Source organism: Brachypodium distachyon, chromosome 1, assembly GCF_000005505.3.
Source record: "Brachypodium distachyon strain Bd21 chromosome 1, Brachypodium_distachyon_v3.0, whole genome shotgun sequence".
NCBI lineage: Eukaryota > Viridiplantae > Streptophyta > Magnoliopsida > Poales > Poaceae > Brachypodium > Brachypodium distachyon.
The window spans coordinates 49,442,697-49,458,932 of record NC_016131.3 but is presented as its reverse complement, the minus strand read 5'-3'; the positions used below and the strand labels follow the sequence as shown (position 1 = coordinate 49,458,932).

At 47.9% G+C, this 16,236-nt stretch overlaps 2 protein-coding genes across 3 annotated transcripts; both read right to left on the bottom strand.

Annotated features, from left to right (window-relative positions):
* Window positions 1-236: 236 nt before the first annotated feature.
* On the bottom strand, window positions 237-2,381 carry LOC100841797 (aspartyl protease family protein At5g10770). The gene is made up of 3 exons (XM_003561123.4): window positions 2,137-2,381; window positions 998-1,856; window positions 237-898 (listed from the first exon to the last, which is right to left on the bottom strand). Exons 1-3 carry the CDS (start codon window positions 2,312-2,314, stop codon window positions 415-417), a joined length of 1,521 nt encoding a protein of 506 aa, XP_003561171.1. The 5' UTR covers window positions 2,315-2,381; the 3' UTR covers window positions 237-414.
* Window positions 2,382-4,998: 2,617 nt separating this feature from the next.
* LOC100841492 lies at window positions 4,999-6,768 on the bottom strand. Of its 2 annotated transcripts, none has more exons than XM_010229784.3 (2): window positions 6,039-6,768; window positions 4,999-5,511 (listed from the first exon to the last, which is right to left on the bottom strand). In XM_010229784.3, exons 1-2 carry the CDS (start codon window positions 6,684-6,686, stop codon window positions 5,479-5,481), a joined length of 681 nt encoding a protein of 226 aa, XP_010228086.1. In that variant the 5' UTR covers window positions 6,687-6,768; the 3' UTR covers window positions 4,999-5,478. The 2 variants fall into 2 exon arrangements, with proteins under 2 accessions (XP_010228086.1, XP_024313558.1); XM_024457790.1 differs by having other exon boundaries at window positions 5,966-6,767.
* Window positions 6,769-16,236: the final 9,468 nt, after the last annotated feature.

The window sequence follows — 16,236 nt, the reverse complement described above, 5'->3', positions numbered from 1 at the left end:
ACAAACATTCCGACAAAATGTAACACCAAGGCCAAAACACACGGGTCAGCGAACTTGACGGGATTTCCGACATGTATGGCCCACGTTGACAACAATGAAAAGTATGCACGTTGATTTTGCAAATATAATATTATATATTATTGTACCATGGATCAAACATGCCTGATATATATATATGTATATATATGTATATATATATACATATATATATATCTCGAGTAACTCCTAAGCTTCACTTTCACACCATAAGCTTAAGATATAGTATAGCACACAAAATTATATTCTAAATCAAATGGGCTTATTAGCGGGTCATGAATATATTATACTCTATATATAACCCCCAGGTGGGCCGGAGCAATAGTAGACTGGTAGGCAGGCCGGCCCACGGGCCGAACAATCTCGCAAACAGGCTCATCAGCACGCGGCGCGGCGGAACCCCACGGAGGCGCCGTCGACGTTGTAGAGCACCTCGAGCGTCTGCTGCTGGACGTTGCCGATGATCCCTGGCATGAAGTCGTTGGCATTGGGGGCGAAAGCAAGGCAGCTGTCGAGCATGACCCCGGACGGGTCGAGCTCCACGGCGGCGTTGCGGTCGAACACCAGCGTGACCTTGGGCAGCCTGACCATGGGCACGCCGGTGAAGTCGTAGCAGGTGTCGAGCTGGCCCTTGGGCGCCACGGCCCGGTACGCCCTCATCTGGGCCCTGAACGCGGCCCGCAGCGCCATGTAGGCCGTGGGCGGGAGGCGGGTGATGATGGTGCGTGAGTCCATGGCCGCGTTCGCCGCGAAGACCGCCGGCGGCACCGGCAGCCGCTGCCCGGCCACGTCGATGCCGATCAGCCGCACCATGTAGATCATCGGCGCCATCTTGCTCTTCAGCATCGGCGTCACGGCATACCTGGAATTTAATCAAATTTTCACTTCAGATTGAGTAAAATCTAACCAAAATGTGAGCAATTTTGATATGGAAATAGGGAAGTAGTAACTAGTAAGTGACCTGGAGGCGGCGTGCTGGGGCACGCCGAGGGAGAGGAACCCTTTGTGGCTGCCAGTGGGAGGAAGGCAGTAGGAGAAGACATTCCCCTTGCTGAAAGTCCCCTTGGTCTGCGACGACAGCGACTGCGCGCCGCGGCCGAGCGCCATGAACCCGGCGGTCTTGTTGTTGAAGCTCCCCGGCCGCAACAACGCGTGGCTACACCCAAACTGGAACTTGCTCACGGCGCCCTTGGGGTCGGCATTCAGCGTGAGCAAGTCAGAGACATAGGTGCCGGAAGTGCCGGAGCCGTCGGGGTACAAGACCCTGTACTGGCAAGTCCCCGTGTTCCCGGCGCCCGTGCAGCCATTAGCGTAGCGGCCGAGGCTCCTGCACTGTGGCGAGCTGCAAGGGAAAGGCGCGGACAAGATGGACTTGGTTGGGTCGTAGAGGACGTCCGATTGGGCGTAGCATTGGGGCTGCGGGCATGGCGCGCACTGCACCCATGGCACGTCGCTCGCCGTGTCGACCACCATGGATTGGGCCACTCCTGGGAGCTTCTTCTGTCCGCCGGGGCCGGTCGCCGCCGGAACGATGCCTTGCTCGAAGGCGCTGTCGGTGGAAGACTTGCCGACGTTGACGTTCGCGGCGGGGCTGCTGGTGACCTGGGTGGACTGGGGGGTTTCTTCCCCGGCGTCGTCCATGGGGGCGGCGTTGCCCGAGAGCTTCCTCTGGATGTGCCCCGCGCGGTGCTCGTCCCACTGGAGCGTGGCGGATAAGGTTTTCGGCGGCGGCGCACTGTCCCGGCCGCCTGCAGCCGGGGAGCACGGGCTGTGGAGATGGCTCAGCGGCGCCCAGCTGCCGCCGCTGCTTGATGGACTCACTGCATTAAAATGTACATTAATTGTAGGTTTCAGTACAATTTATAGAAAATGTACATGAATATTATTTGCAATATATATATATATATACGAAATAATTATTACTATAAAATATATATCGTGGTGATTTAGTAAGATTAAGTTGACGTTGTTGTAGGTTTTAGTACAATTTTCTACTGTATAAACTTGATCAAATTTTAGCACAAAACTAGAACATATCTAATTAAGATTTAATTAGAAAGATGTAAATAAATTAATACGGGCTGGTGGTACAGTACGCACCCCTGTGGCCTTGGCAGACGGGGCTTGCATTTGCAAGCTCGAGCGAACTAGCTGCCACGACTACGTGGTGGTTGCTGAGCTCTGCTTCTGCTGCATGGCCAATGTCGACAGATGAAGATGTAGCAGTAGAGGAGTGAGAGAAGAGAAGCAGCAGAACTAAAGGCACAAGGGGAGCCATATTGCTGCTTAGCTATAGTGACTTGCGTGTATGGCTGGATGCTTCGTACACTGCACGCGGCCAAGTCTTGTTATATAGATGGACGACCAAGGTAATTAACCCTAAAAAGGTCCTCCTCCAAGGTAATTAACCCTAAAAATAAACTTACACCTAGCTAGATGAACAATTACTTAATTAGGGCATGCCTGCATGTATGTACACTGGTTGAGAAGACAATCTTTTGATCACTTAACCCCTCCATATCATCTAGGGTTAAAAACATGTTAACAATTTGTTATGTCCAGCCAATTTTTTCGTGGTGATTAAACTTTATGTGCGACCAAGAGATATCATATACGATGGACAAAAACGTACGTCTTTTCACAAAAGCTAGATTATCGTATAAAGTCATCCGATTTACATCCACGCAAAGAGATCTACGTCAGCAAATAGACAAGCTGACATCACATGTGGTGCATGTAAAGAGAAAGCTGAGACCAGTGACCGTACCCCCGTTATACATGGCCTTATTATTGCTCCCGCGCGCTCTCTTTTTTATTTTTTAATCTTATTAACATGTGGTCCTTTCCCTTCTCTCTCTATCCATCACTTTGCAAAAGAAAAAAAAACATTGAACAACAAGTACATCTATACCATGTGCTAACAATTCTCAAATAAACTTGAGAAACAAAAAAGACAAATTCGTGCTAATATATGAGTGCACCTTGGATTATCAATTAGACCAGCTATCGAGAAGTCGTCTGATTTTCAGTTAGAAATCAATCGACGTGCTTGACCGTCGGATCTTAATCCTCGTGGGAGATGAGTGTGGAGATGACCCTCAGATCTTAATCCAACTGGCGTGATATACGTCAACTGAGATTAAAGGCCATTTACTAAAATCAGGCGACTGAGAAATAACGATACCCATAAATATATGGTATATGCTGCATAAAAACTTTTGAAAAAACAAATCAAATACTAATATAATTTTAGTGGCACGCAAGCTACATATTATTGCCCTAATTAAGACCTTAAAACACATACACGCTCCCTAAAATTGCACGGAAAAGAGCACATGTTGCATGATATTGCCAGTATCGTTTCCCCGCCTTTATTACTTTCTTTTTTTTAGAAGACTGGGCATTGTGACTTTGATATATAGTGCGCCGACCGGCCACATGTTATGCGATCTTAATCTTGGATCTCTCCAAGATCAGCTGGCAATCTTCCCAGCTGGCGCCCTTTGTTCTTCTTTTAATTGCACTACCTTTTGTTTTTTACATCAAGCAACCCATGCAAAGCTACTATATACGAATAGTGTTACTTTTGCTGCAGCTGGTGGACCAAAAGCCGCGGCTGGTCACACATATATATCTCGAATCATATTCCCGGCTAGCCGCACTACCCGGCTTTCCTTCAATTCTTTTGCAGAATTTTTCCTTTACACTGCAGTGGGGGTCGTATATATACGCGCGTCTGTCTCTGTCCTCTTTGCGTGTGTGAATTAGTTGCCAGTGCAGAGGAGAGAGCTAGCATCCATCGGACGATCGTGGTGGCCAACAGCACGAATAAACAAAATGACACATATAAGTTATATACTCATTTCGTACCAAAATAAGTGACGTCTATTTGTATAGATTCTTATACAATTTCACATTATTTATTTTGGGACGGAGGAAGTTAAAAATAAAAAAAAGAACACACTGTGGTTGTACGTACGTACGCACGTAGCTGCATGGCTGCATGGCCACCTTTTGCTTGACATGATTATGCATGAGATCTGAGCTGGTACCTGGTGCGTTGAGTCCGACTTGCTTGGCATCTTCGTTACTTTGCGTACACTGACAGGATCTCAGAATTTAGTGACGTTGATTTATTTTCGCGTCGGGCATCATAAATACCGTCAAAAAATCATATTTGTGGCGACAATAGTACTACCGACACGAATATCAATGCCGTCAAAAAAATAACAAAAATAAAAATTGTGACAGGTATAATACTTAAATAATTGTGACGAGCAAAAATAATAGTTGTACGTGCCGACTAGCTATAGCCTTATGTTTTATCCACACCTTATATATATGCTTTGCTTTGCTCTTTTGCAGCTGGCCCAGCTGCAAGCATCTAAGCCCGATCCAGTGCCAAAGCAGGCACATGCAGTGCTCTGATCTGGGCTTTCAGCACCATTTCTTTGCTTTGGTAGGCCTGCATGCATATATACCTCGCGTACGGATCGTCCATCCTGGTGTTCAAGGGGCAGATCGACGCAGTCTTTCTTAAGAGTTAAGAAAGCTCGATCCTTTTGCGTTTTAAAGGAGTTTATTTAATTATAGATGCTTTTCGTGATTAAGGGTGAATCCAGATCAGGTCTTAAAAAACCTCGAAATGCCAAGGGCTAAACGTTTTATCCTGAGTAAGGTGTTAACGTACGGTTTCTATCGATGCATGGTATCTTTCTCAACTGCATTCTTCCACTAGTTTATCATCTGAATTTTCTTTACTGCATCTTAATTTGCACTGATTTCTAGCCACAAGTGCACAATTAATTTAATTGCATTGGTTACTAGCTATTACATTTTTTTTTCACTTGGTTCCTCCTTCACTTTTCTATTGATTTCTACTACCCATCTCCACTGGTTTGTAGTGCACTTTTTTTGGTTTAGACTGGACCTTTTCAAAAACATCCTACATACTGCATGCAATTTCCAGTTATAATTTTCGTCTAGATTCCACTACCACTAGTACACAATTCCTAGGTACTGCATGCACTTCTCCAAAGGAGAAAAAAATGCAGAGAAACTCTACAAGCATAGTACATGAACTGCAAAGTAATTAACCACCTGCGAGAACATGGTGGTTCCTATCGCGCGGCTGTCTCTACTTTGTTATTTTCTCTGTGCGGGAGCACTCTAAGAGTGTATTTAATTACCAGATTTTTTTCCCCAGGTAACTTTGCTCCAGAGTCTCTAGAAAATGTGAGTTTTTCTTGTGGGAGTAGGAACGGTATGGCACGACAAACTACAAAATTTGTTACAAAATATTGAATATTTGGTTATTTCTTGACAAAAATGTCAAGAGAACATGTTTGGCTCACGGCTCATCTAGCTTTGTAGATGACATCATGTCCACCCACTCCATATAGAGGTTTTCCTCGTGGTGGTTTTGATAATTAAAATGGTGGTCTAAGGTCTTTTCTCCTCCGCGCTTTCGGTCACCTGAAATTGCAGGGTGCTGTAAGAGCCTTATAAAAGAGTCAAAACACTCTGTATTAACATAGGAATTAATGGTAAAATTAATTGCTGTATCCTATATTAACATAGGAATTAATGGTAAAATTAAGAGCACTACAGTGTTTTGACTCTTTTATAAAAGAGAAATTAACATAGGAATTAATGGTAAAATTGCAGGGTGCTGTAAGTACTCACTCTGTCCAAAATATAGGATGCTAATGTATATATTCGAGATTCATTTTTAATTTTACCATTAATTCCTATGTTATATTGATCTTATGTCACAAAAATAAAATAATTAGATAGTCTTTTGCAACAATAATACACGGTTACTGCATAGATCGAGAAATATTGGACGGACAAGCGCTTATATATATATATATATATATATATATATATATATATATATATATATATAAACGAAACAGAAGTTCTTAACTAATCACCCAAAGCCATCAACTGGCCGGCGGCACGGTCGTTGGAGGTTTGTCCGTGCAGGGTGCGTTGCTTACAGAACCCGCAGTGCCGCCGCTGTCGTCGTCCTCATCGCCGCCGAGGACGACAATGGGCCAGCAGTAGTATAGGGTGCTCGTGACGGGGGTCATGTTGTGGCCGGAGAAGTTCTCGACGACGAGGGTGCCGTTGAGCTCGATCCAGGCTTTGCCGATGCTGGTGCCGTTTCTCAGCTCCCTGAAGTACTCCTCCTGGAACGGGGCCTTGGCGGCCGTCGTCATCTTCAGGAAGGTGTCCACCGCCGACTGCGGCGCCAAGGCCACGTCCGGCAAACGGAGAAAGAGGAAAGAGTTGTCGTCTTTAGTGGAGTTTATGGCCTTGAGCTTGGCGCGGATGTTTGTGTAGTAGATCCGGATGCGGCCGCTCGGGTTCATGGCGTGGAGGCTGTAGGTGAAGGTCAAGTTTTGGCTGCTGCTGCTGGCGTTGCTGCTGCTGCTGCTGTTGCTGCCGTGGATTCGCTCCACGGCAACGGAGCCTCCGACGATCGAGAGGGAGAGCGTGCCGGGGCGGAAGACCACCTTGAAGGCGTACGCCGTGACGGCCACGATGACCACCATCACCGCCGCCGCAACCACCCAGCGCGCCGCGTCCAGGCACCGGAACGTCGATTTCTCCGTGGCGTCGACATCGTCGTCTCCGGCCGCCATATATATTAATTTTGCCTGTATGGGCGCTCTAGCTGGCTATATAAGCTTCTGTTTGCGTATGTGTGTATATTTGTTTACCTAAGCATATATATAGTACTCGACTGAATTTGTGTAGCGTGCCACCCAATTTTCGACGGAGCCGACCATTCGATCTAAATCCAACAGCCCACCATGCTTTCTTCCTTTTCCTCCTGTCAACACTAAGGATATGTTGTTCAAATTTTAATGAGATTATAAGTGGTGATTGGTCTAGTAGTATCTAATTAATATTTTCAATTTCATTTCAAATGGAAACAACTATATAAAGGAAGGGCCAGAGAACGTAGACCGACCCTTATGGAGTGTCTAGGATATGTACTGAACGCTTTTGGGGTAATAGAGTACTCAAATTCTAAACAAACTTAGGTCAAGTTTGGTCTTGAGTGGATTATGATAACTTGCTTTTTGACCAAATTTTGCCTATTTTTCTGTTTCACTGACCAACTTTTTCCTGCTTTAGTGTTTAGTGTGTGTATTCTTCCACAACAAATTATTAAATAAATTCATCGCATCACACTTCAGCGACCACAAACTGAGCCTTAGATTCTATCCAACAGATATCCACCCTGCTATTCTTATCATATAATTAAGAGAAGCCACATGCATGAAGATTTGACTACTTACAACCCTAAAAATGTTGATAGCCAGTAGTCACTCAAAAGTATTATGTGCTTTTTGGGCCTAATCGGCTGATGAGATACATTTATTTACCGTGATTTCTATTTGGGCAGTTAAATATTTTTTTTACACTCATCACTGTCAACGTCGCCCATTAATTCTTCAACTTGAAACCTCACCAGATTTGTTCAGGTCACAAGGCACAAAGCTACCGATGCAGGACCGGTGTGAGGCGCTGACAATTGCCGAGACATCGCCGTGATGGTTAATTAGGAGCACGAGATATATCGAGCCACCAGTGATGGCGTTTTAGCTAGATAAGGAATTGAGGAGACCTCACAAAACTACATAGAAGGTCACCAGTCGTCGGAGCTCTTAGAGTGATGCTTGATCTAGCAGAGCCTGGAAATGCTGAGCCAGAGATGGCACCGATAAAGTCTTCGAGGTGAGCTTGGATCGGGATCGAGGCCGCGCAACGAAAAAAAGGTTATGCGAGGAAGAAAAATAAAAAAAAATGACTACATCGCGCCCCCCCCCCCCCCCAACCCCCCCGTAAAGCAGGCCAGCTGGCCTGCCCCCCACAGCTCGACGGCCTTTTATTTACAGTGTGTACTCAGTCACGGCCCTGCAGGAATAATCCTCACGTTTTGGATGATGCTCCGCTTAAAAGAGCATCTGCCCCGGCGGCGAGGAAGAGAGAAAGGGACAGATCAGAAAGAGAAAGTTTATTCCAAATTAACCAGCAACGTGCTAAACTTTATTCGAAATTCTTGCATGGATGCAGCAGCAGCTACAAGGCACGCGATATGGCTTGGCATTATGCCAAATCTGTCCGGCCAGACGCGTACTTGTATTCTACGAACAAGCTAGGCACCATGCCGGCGGCTAGCACTACTGCTACCATGGCGCCTAAGGCCAAAGCCGCCGAAGAGAGCAAATTTTGGACAACCAGGAAGTACATCCTGGCGGCTCTGGGCGCGGCCTTAGCCGTCACGGCCATCACCACCGTCCTCTCCGTCGCCCTCAGCCCAGGGCACATCACCTTCACCGTCGTCCACTCATCCAGCACCACCAACGGCACCGGCGACAGCGCCAGCCAGAACCTGAACCTGACCATCACTGCCGCCAACGACAGCAAACGGCGCGCGATGGCGGTGCGGTACCAGAGCGTGTTCGTGGACCTGAAGAACAGCTCGAGCGCCAACGGGAGGGACACCATCCACGCCCAGCTCACCGCGAAGCCGAACCCCGAGAAGTACCTTTCGGAGGCGGCGGCGAACATCAACGCGGCGGTGCTCCTCGTGGGGTCCCAGGACTTCGCCGGCGACCGGGCCAGCAGCGGCGGGTTCACCGTGGTGATCACGGCGCTGGTTAAGTTCAGGGTCTGGAAGATCCCCACCAGGCAGTATGATATCAAGGTCTCCTGCCCTCGCGTCCTGTTCCCTGAGCAGAAAGGGCTGCCGGCCGTGCAGCAGCAGCCAGTCAACTGTACTGGTTAATGTGCGTTAATATTGCATGTATGTATTGGATTTAACTGTATGCACGTTTTTCATCGATGTGTTGCAAATAAATGTATGTGTGTGTACGTGCGCGTGTGTGTTGATTTCCTTTCTTATTCGTTAATGTGGATTGATTACAATTTCATGAGTGTACTTGACATTTCCCATGTGTGCTCCAAGGTATTCTGTAATGGTGATGATCTATGAGACAATTTTTTGTTTGAGAAAAATAAATACAACATTTGTTAAGTTGGTTTGAAGTTTAGTTCAATTGGAATTTTACTATATCTCAATTAGCAACTAAATTAACACGTGACGCCCTAGAAGGAACACAAACGTCGACGAAATACAAAATAAACGTGGGGATTAACTTTTGACAACCTTTTTATGTTTGGCATAATGAGTCTCAGTTTGCAGTTGTAGTGAACTTTGTTGTGAAAGAGTACACACAGAAGTGCAAAAAAAAAATGTTGGTTAGCCAAAGAAAAAATAGTCGAGAATTGGTTGAAAAACTGAAATATCCGAAAGCACCTTGGGAGGGCGGGTAAGAATGACGTGAATCTGTAAAATACTCGCGTTGCAGATCTATGAATAGGGAACGTTGCACTACTACAGGACCCAAATTGTCAACCGGCTCCCCAAGAACGTTGAAAATTCGCCCGAGAGTAGCTCCGCCGACCGGAACACCGAGACGAGCTCCTGTGTCAATCATTTCCATTCCTCTCATCAACCCGTCTGTAGCACTCATAGCTACAGCTCTAACTCAGATTATTTCATCCTAATAATTGTTGTACCTCACAAGTCACATTAATTTGCTTATCGGCAGTGTCTCTACTCTGGACTACCAAAGCGTTATAAATATAAGGTAACTTGCCGGGAGGAAAAGTGACATTCAGCACAAGCACTGCTCCGGAAAAGGTTAGCAGCGGCGGTCCGGATTACACACCGGTGGCGGTAACCCGGACCGCCACTAAGCCTACGCCACTGGTGCTAACGAGCACCGGTGGCGGTGATGATACCCGCCACCGGTGCTAGCCAACACCTGTGGCTGTTTGCACAACCGCTGCTGGTAATCCGTAGGGGAGCTCGGAAAGTGCACCGGTGGCCGTGGAAAGCACCGCCACTGTAATGTACCAGTGGCGGTTGGTAAGCACCGCCACTGGTGGTATACCAGTGGCCGTTATGCCTCACTGCCACTGGTATGCTATCGTAGCACCAGTGGCGGTTCTCTGTCACCGCCACTGGTACTCTCCCAGCGGCGGTGAACATGAACCGCCACTGTTCTTTTCGGTTTTTTAATTTTTTTTTATATTAGAACATCCTGTAACAGCAATATATCACAGCACAGCAATAGATAACAGCAATATATATGAGAAAATCATGCATCCATGAAGATAACATCATCCCTTCATAAAACTTATTACAAAAATAAGACGAAAACTTATTACATCCATGATAGATATTCAATATTTAACATTATACATCAAGTTTCAATACATCGGCACAACCCCGCCTGCATAAAAATCACCGTTTTCCTTCAGGACCTCTTTGTTGAGAATGGTGGCTAGCTCCCTCTGAATATCGAACACAAGAACAACTGGGTTGTGTCCATATTCTGATTCTGTCTTGAAGTAATCCGCCATCTGCTGGTAGGTCGTCTTCGTCTTGGGCTTGAAAGAGGTGACCCAATTGCGGATGATGTATGCGCAGTAGTATCCACAGAAGACCGTCCCTTGCGGCTGTTGTATGCATGCGAAGTTTCTGTGGTAGGTCATTTTCTTCCTGCCGTAGCTTGGCACCTCGTAGTCATTCACCGCCTTTATCCACGCCTCTTCGAAGAGTGTTCCGACGGCTTTGAATTCGCGCGGCTCATAGCCTTTCTTCCGTCGGAGTGGATCAAGATACGTCACCGACGCTTCTTCAAAAGAGAAGACCACCACCACCCAATGTTCGTTGTTTACAAAAAGAACACATATTTATAACCGAAAAGAGAACAACTTAGTGGAACGAGAAATAAAGCAAAGGTCGTGAGAACAACTTACTCTAAATGGTAGAGTGTAAGAACATAACGGCGTTGCTTGTGCATTGCGAAGAACTTAGCCAGGTATGAAGTTGCCTTCTCTCTCGAACCCCGTTTCCATTCTTCTATACCGATGGTTGCTTTGCTGAACAGGAGAGGATCGGCGATGGCAACGTGTGGTTCTTTCAGGCGGAAGGACTCCCTTGTGAAGTATACACACCAGAGTCTTAACATGTTGTTGTCTAAGCACTTCTGGTTGAAGACGTGAAACAAGTCAAGGAAGTCCACGCCGAAGGTAAAATCCTTTGTCTGCAGGTCTCCCGTTTCGGCATCGTAGAAGCCATAATGCTCTGGCACTAGTACATTCATCTGTTGGCCATGTTGTGCAGAATTAGCTGATGCTACCATGTAGTAGCCATGTAGCTCTTGCATCTCTCGCGGCAGGTTCCTTAGGTCCTTAAGGCTGACCATCGGTTGTCCAGGGTAGAACATCAGCACTTTTTCGAATTCCCTGGCCACGAAGTAGGCTCCGCCGACTAAATCACCAGCTAGAGGGGGGGCTTCATATTCAAAATATCTGGCCGGTGTTCCCAATTCCCTTCGATTATTGGCGGATTGCTGGGTTGCTTGCCCGTTGAGTCCAACTCTTTACTCTTCGAGTTACTGGATCTCTTGCTGATTTTGGACCCCTCTTATTGGTGCGCCGACGTTTCAAAAACTCGGCCTCCTCTTGCTCCTTGAAGGTCTGGGAGACCTGCTTGCCAGACGCGTACTCCAGCGTGCCCGCCACAGATTTCCGTGGCACGGGTGCAGGTCATGGTGGTTGTGAGGGTTGGCTGTCTTTACGGTGGGGCGGCGACAGATTAGGCGGCGTCACATGAGCCGGTGCAGCATCATCATCGCTGCAGTCTTGCGCTGGTTCGAAATCGAAGCCTCCTTGCCCCGACGTTGGTGAATCCGGACGTGCCGGCTTATTGGGGGATGGGCCAAGGGGCGATGGAGAGGGAAGTCGTCGAGCGGAAGCCGGTGGAGACGTTCCGGGACACGACGGAGAGGGAGAAGGTTGGGTAGCGAGGGCAACCAACCTCCTGGGCCACTGGATGTACGTGCCCCGGCATTGCCCTGGAGTCACTGATTCCTCCTCTGGAGGATAAGGGACCGGCGTCTTGTCAAATTCCGGGAGCACGGAGTCCACCTGCACCCTGACATGATCCGGGGCCATGGGCGTGTTGTGCACGACCGGCATTCTTGGCATCAGCAGACCACGCACGCCTAACGGATTCCCGGTGGATGGCATCAATATCCGACACCTAATACTCTTCTGTGCATGACAAACAAATTAATATACGTACGTTAGTGTTATGGTGTGAAGAATGACGTAATTGAGTATATATATATACACACACACACACACACTATGGTACCAGTAAGGAGCTTACCGGGATGTCATCAGATGGGCCATCAGGGTCACTCGGGAGTTCAGTGCCGGAGCCAGCACTGCTCTTATACGATGGCGGCGAAGGATTCGCAGTCGACTGATGATCATGCGGAGTGGGTGGCCTCGGTGTCACACCCCGGTTGCCATCATATGTAGCAACGAACTCCTCCATAGTCTAGCCGGAGTCCCTTGCTTTTTTCAAGCAAGCGAAAAACTCCTCCCTCGCCGCCCTTTTCGCCACCTCTATTATTTCTTCGTGCTTCTCGGCCTTTCTTTTACGGCTCCGGGCTTCTTTCTCTTGAGGAAAGACTTTGCGGCGAAGCGCCCTAGTTCCTAAGGCTCGAATATGGCCCCTGTGCTCATTTCTTCCTAGAGCATAGCTTAGTGGTGAATCCCACTGTGCACGGAGCTCGTCGTGGGAGCCTTCCGACTCAAACTCGGCGACCTTGTCCTGAAATAAGACAAAGTCGGTGCCAATTTATAAGTGAGTGTGTTAGAAGCTAAACTGAAAAAGAAGTGGCGGTTGAGGCCTTACGATTAAAACTTTCTGGTCATTGCGGATAGGCTTCAGGCCCGCCATTGTTCTTTTGTCATGGTACTCCGCACGAAGGTGGTGGACCGGTCATGACGGAGCATTGTTGGGACAGGAGGGACTATCCCTCTTGCCGCAAGCTCGCGGTCCTCCTTCTCCCAAACCGGCTTCTTTCCCTCGATACCACGACTGCCAAGACGGTCGTTAAACTTCCTCTTGGCACGTAGCGCCGCGTACCACTCTTGGGTTGCTTTGAAGTTTGGGTCCTTTTCCTTCTCCTTGAACTCCTCCCATTCCTCCTCTGTGATCCTCGGCCATTTCTTATGGATCACCATCTCCCAATCTTCATTCAAAAAATTTCTGACCTTGGTACCCCAATTGCTCTGTCCCCTATGCATTGTGGTCTTCATCGCTCCAAATACTTCTTCACGGAGCGCGGGATCAGGCACCTCGAACCTCTCCCATGCCTTGGCGTAACAATCTTCCTTTACGCTCCGCGGCACCTCGGTCCATCTTTGGTTGATGTTCGTGAACTCGCGAACGATTGCATTGCAAGTGTTGGCGAAACACGACGCGGCCCTCTTCGGTGATTTGGGTTTCCCCACATCGTCAGTGACGGTGACGATGAATTTCTCCTTCGTCGGCTTGTTAGACCCACGTGGCGCCTTCTTCTGCTTCTTAGAAGTAGCCTGCGACGTGGTAGCCTCAGAGCCGGCGTTGAAGCCCGAAGGATCACCACCACCGTGTTCAGGCTCGTCGTCTTGGCTATGGGCTATTGGGCTGCCCGACGTCGAAGAACCCTGAGGTGAATCCTCAGGGTTTTCTCCATCGCGACCCTGAGCTTCCTATACAATGGATTACTTTAAAAAATTAAAAAATTCAACATGACCCGTACTGTAAATCTAGAAAAATTCGGCATGACCCGTGTTATAAAGCTAGCGAATTGGTCTACCCGATAATGATACCTGCATACAAATGACCCACCCACATATACCCTCTCGGCGCGATGGCCGGCCCCCTAAATTTCAACGGCCTCGGCACGATGGCCGGGCCCACATCATGCATATGCCACAAAATGCATATTCAATTGTATTAGCTTTCCTTTGACCAATGCTTTGACCACAAATTACTCTATTAATATGACCAACAATATGGGACGTATTAGCTTTCTTTTGACCAATGTTTTGACCACAAATTACTCTATTAATATATAACCCTAGAACAGTAAACCCTAGAATTCATTAATGACATTATACTCCGATCCTAATTCTTGTCTCAAATTTGTCCAACAATCTCATATTCACACAAAAAAACATTACATGACATTATACTCCGATCCTAATTCATTATATGACATTATACTCCGATCCTAATTATTGTCTCAAATTTGTCCAACAATCTCACATTCACACAAAAAAAACATTATATGACATTATACTCCGATCCTAATTCATTATATGACATTATACTCCGATCCTAATTCATTATATGACATTATACTATCAACCCTAACCCTAAGACAAAATAAACCTAGTTGCTAACATTAAACCTTATAGCTAACATCAACCCTAACCCTATGATTGCTAACAAGTAATTGCTAACAGTAAACTTAAAAAAAAACCTAGCTAGCACTGACCTCGTCGCCGGCAGGCTCTCCCTCATCGCCAGCGGCCGGGGACGCCGGCGGTGTGTCGTCACGGGGGGGCTTGGCCGCCGGATTTCGGACCTCGTCCACGAAATCCGGCGGGCCCGAGTCGGCGGGGTGGCGGGGCGGAGCCGCCTCCTCCGTCAGCTCGTCGCGGGGCGGCATGTCCGCCGTGGCCGACACCGTGGAGAAGACACGGCGGCGGCCCGTGCCCCATGTGCGCACCATGGCGGATCAGGGAGGAGAGGAGAACGGCGGCGGCAGGTCGGGGAAGAAGGAGGGGAACGGCGGCGCACGGGTCGGGGAGGAGAAGGGGAACGGCGGCGCGCGGGTCGGTGGCGCGGCAGGGCTTCGCCCGCGTTAGGGTTGCTGTGCCGCTGCTGGTCTATGAGACGCGCGGGCGATTGGTTCGAAATTTCGCCAAGTCCCGTCACTATCTATTAATACCATACGGATGCCCTCTATTACGAACATACCGCTTCAGCACCCCGTTGTATCGTTCGGGCCCATACATGTTGTGCAGAAAGGAGGGCCCTAGTAGGATTATCTCGTCGGTGATATGGACCATCAGATGTACCATAATATCGAAAAATGTTGGAGGGAAGAACATCTCACATTCACACAAAATTTGTATCATTGAATCCTTCAGCTGGAGGCAGCGTTCCACCGTGATGGATTTTTGCCCGATCGTGTCAAAGAAGTCACAAAGCTTCATCACCGTCTCTCTGACCCATGGCACCATGGCATCTCTTATTGCAACTGGAAGTAACTGCGTGATAATCACGTGGCAGTCATGAGACTTCATGCCAACAAGCTTGTGACTCTTCATGTCAACGAGTCTCTTCATGCTGGACGAGTAGTTGGATGGAACTTTTATGCTCTGGAGACACTGGCACATTCTGTGTAACTCGGCTTTGCTCAAGATGTAACACGCAGGTTTACATCGTGTCGTTACCGTGACTTCACCATTGTGGTCTTCCGGTGACTCTTCCTCTACCGCCCACAGCTTCTTCCTTATGCCCAAGAACTCTAGGTCCTTCCGTGCCTTTGGCCCATCTTTTGTCTTATTTGCATTGTTCAGCAAGTCCAACAAGCTGTCGCGCACGTTTTTCTCGACGTGCATGACATCTATGGTGTGACGGCTTTGCAAGAATTTCCAGTAAGGCAGGTCCCAAAACACCGACCTCCTTTTCCACACAGGTCAATCGCCATCCTTCTCTTTCGCTTGCGGATTTGCTTTCCCGGCAACAACTTCCAAGTTCCTAACAATTTCATAGATTTCATGCCCAGTCTTTTCCTTGGGCTTCTTGTCCTTCCTCCATGGGTCATCGCATTGCAACCACTTTCAGTGTCCCATGTACACAATCTTCTGTGAAACTGGCAGCCTCTGTGAGTTCGTTTCATCCCCGCACTTTGTGCACGCTTTGTACCCATGTGTGCGTTGGCAAGATGAGTTCCTGTTCGCAGGGTAGTCATGCACACATGTCAGCAGAGCTGCCCGAAGGGTGAACTCCTCCTTCTTGTGAGCGTCCCAAACCTTTCGGCCCATACTCCAAAGTTCCGCAAGTTCATCTTTCAGTAGCTCCAGATACACGTTCAGATCAGCTCCCGGTTGCTTAGGGCCTTGTATGAGCATGGATAGGTGGATGTACTTCCTCTTCATGATAAGCCACGGAGGAAGGTTGTATATGAACAGGATCACCGGCCATGTGGTGTGTTTGCTGCTCATGTTTCCGAACGGATTGATTCCGTCCGTACT

What these genes read in the sequence shown, in the direction of transcription:
- LOC100841797 (XM_003561123.4), bottom strand. Translation starts at nt 2,314, where the DNA reads ATGGCTCCCCTTGTGCCTTTAGTTCTGCTGCTTCTCTTCTCTCACTCC. An exon ending in CGTCTGCCAAGGCCACAGGG is followed by an intron (nt 1,857 to 2,136) that starts GTGCGTACTGTA and finishes ATTTTAATGCAG; the next exon opens with TGAGTCCATCAAGCAGCGGC. An exon ending in CCCCAGCACGCCGCCTCCAG is followed by an intron (nt 899 to 997) that starts GTCACTTACTAG and finishes ATTAAATTCCAG; the next exon opens with GTATGCCGTGACGCCGATGC.
- LOC100841492 (XM_024457790.1), bottom strand. Translation starts at nt 6,686, where the DNA reads ATGGCGGCCGGAGACGACGATGTCGACGCCACGGAGAAATCGACGTTC.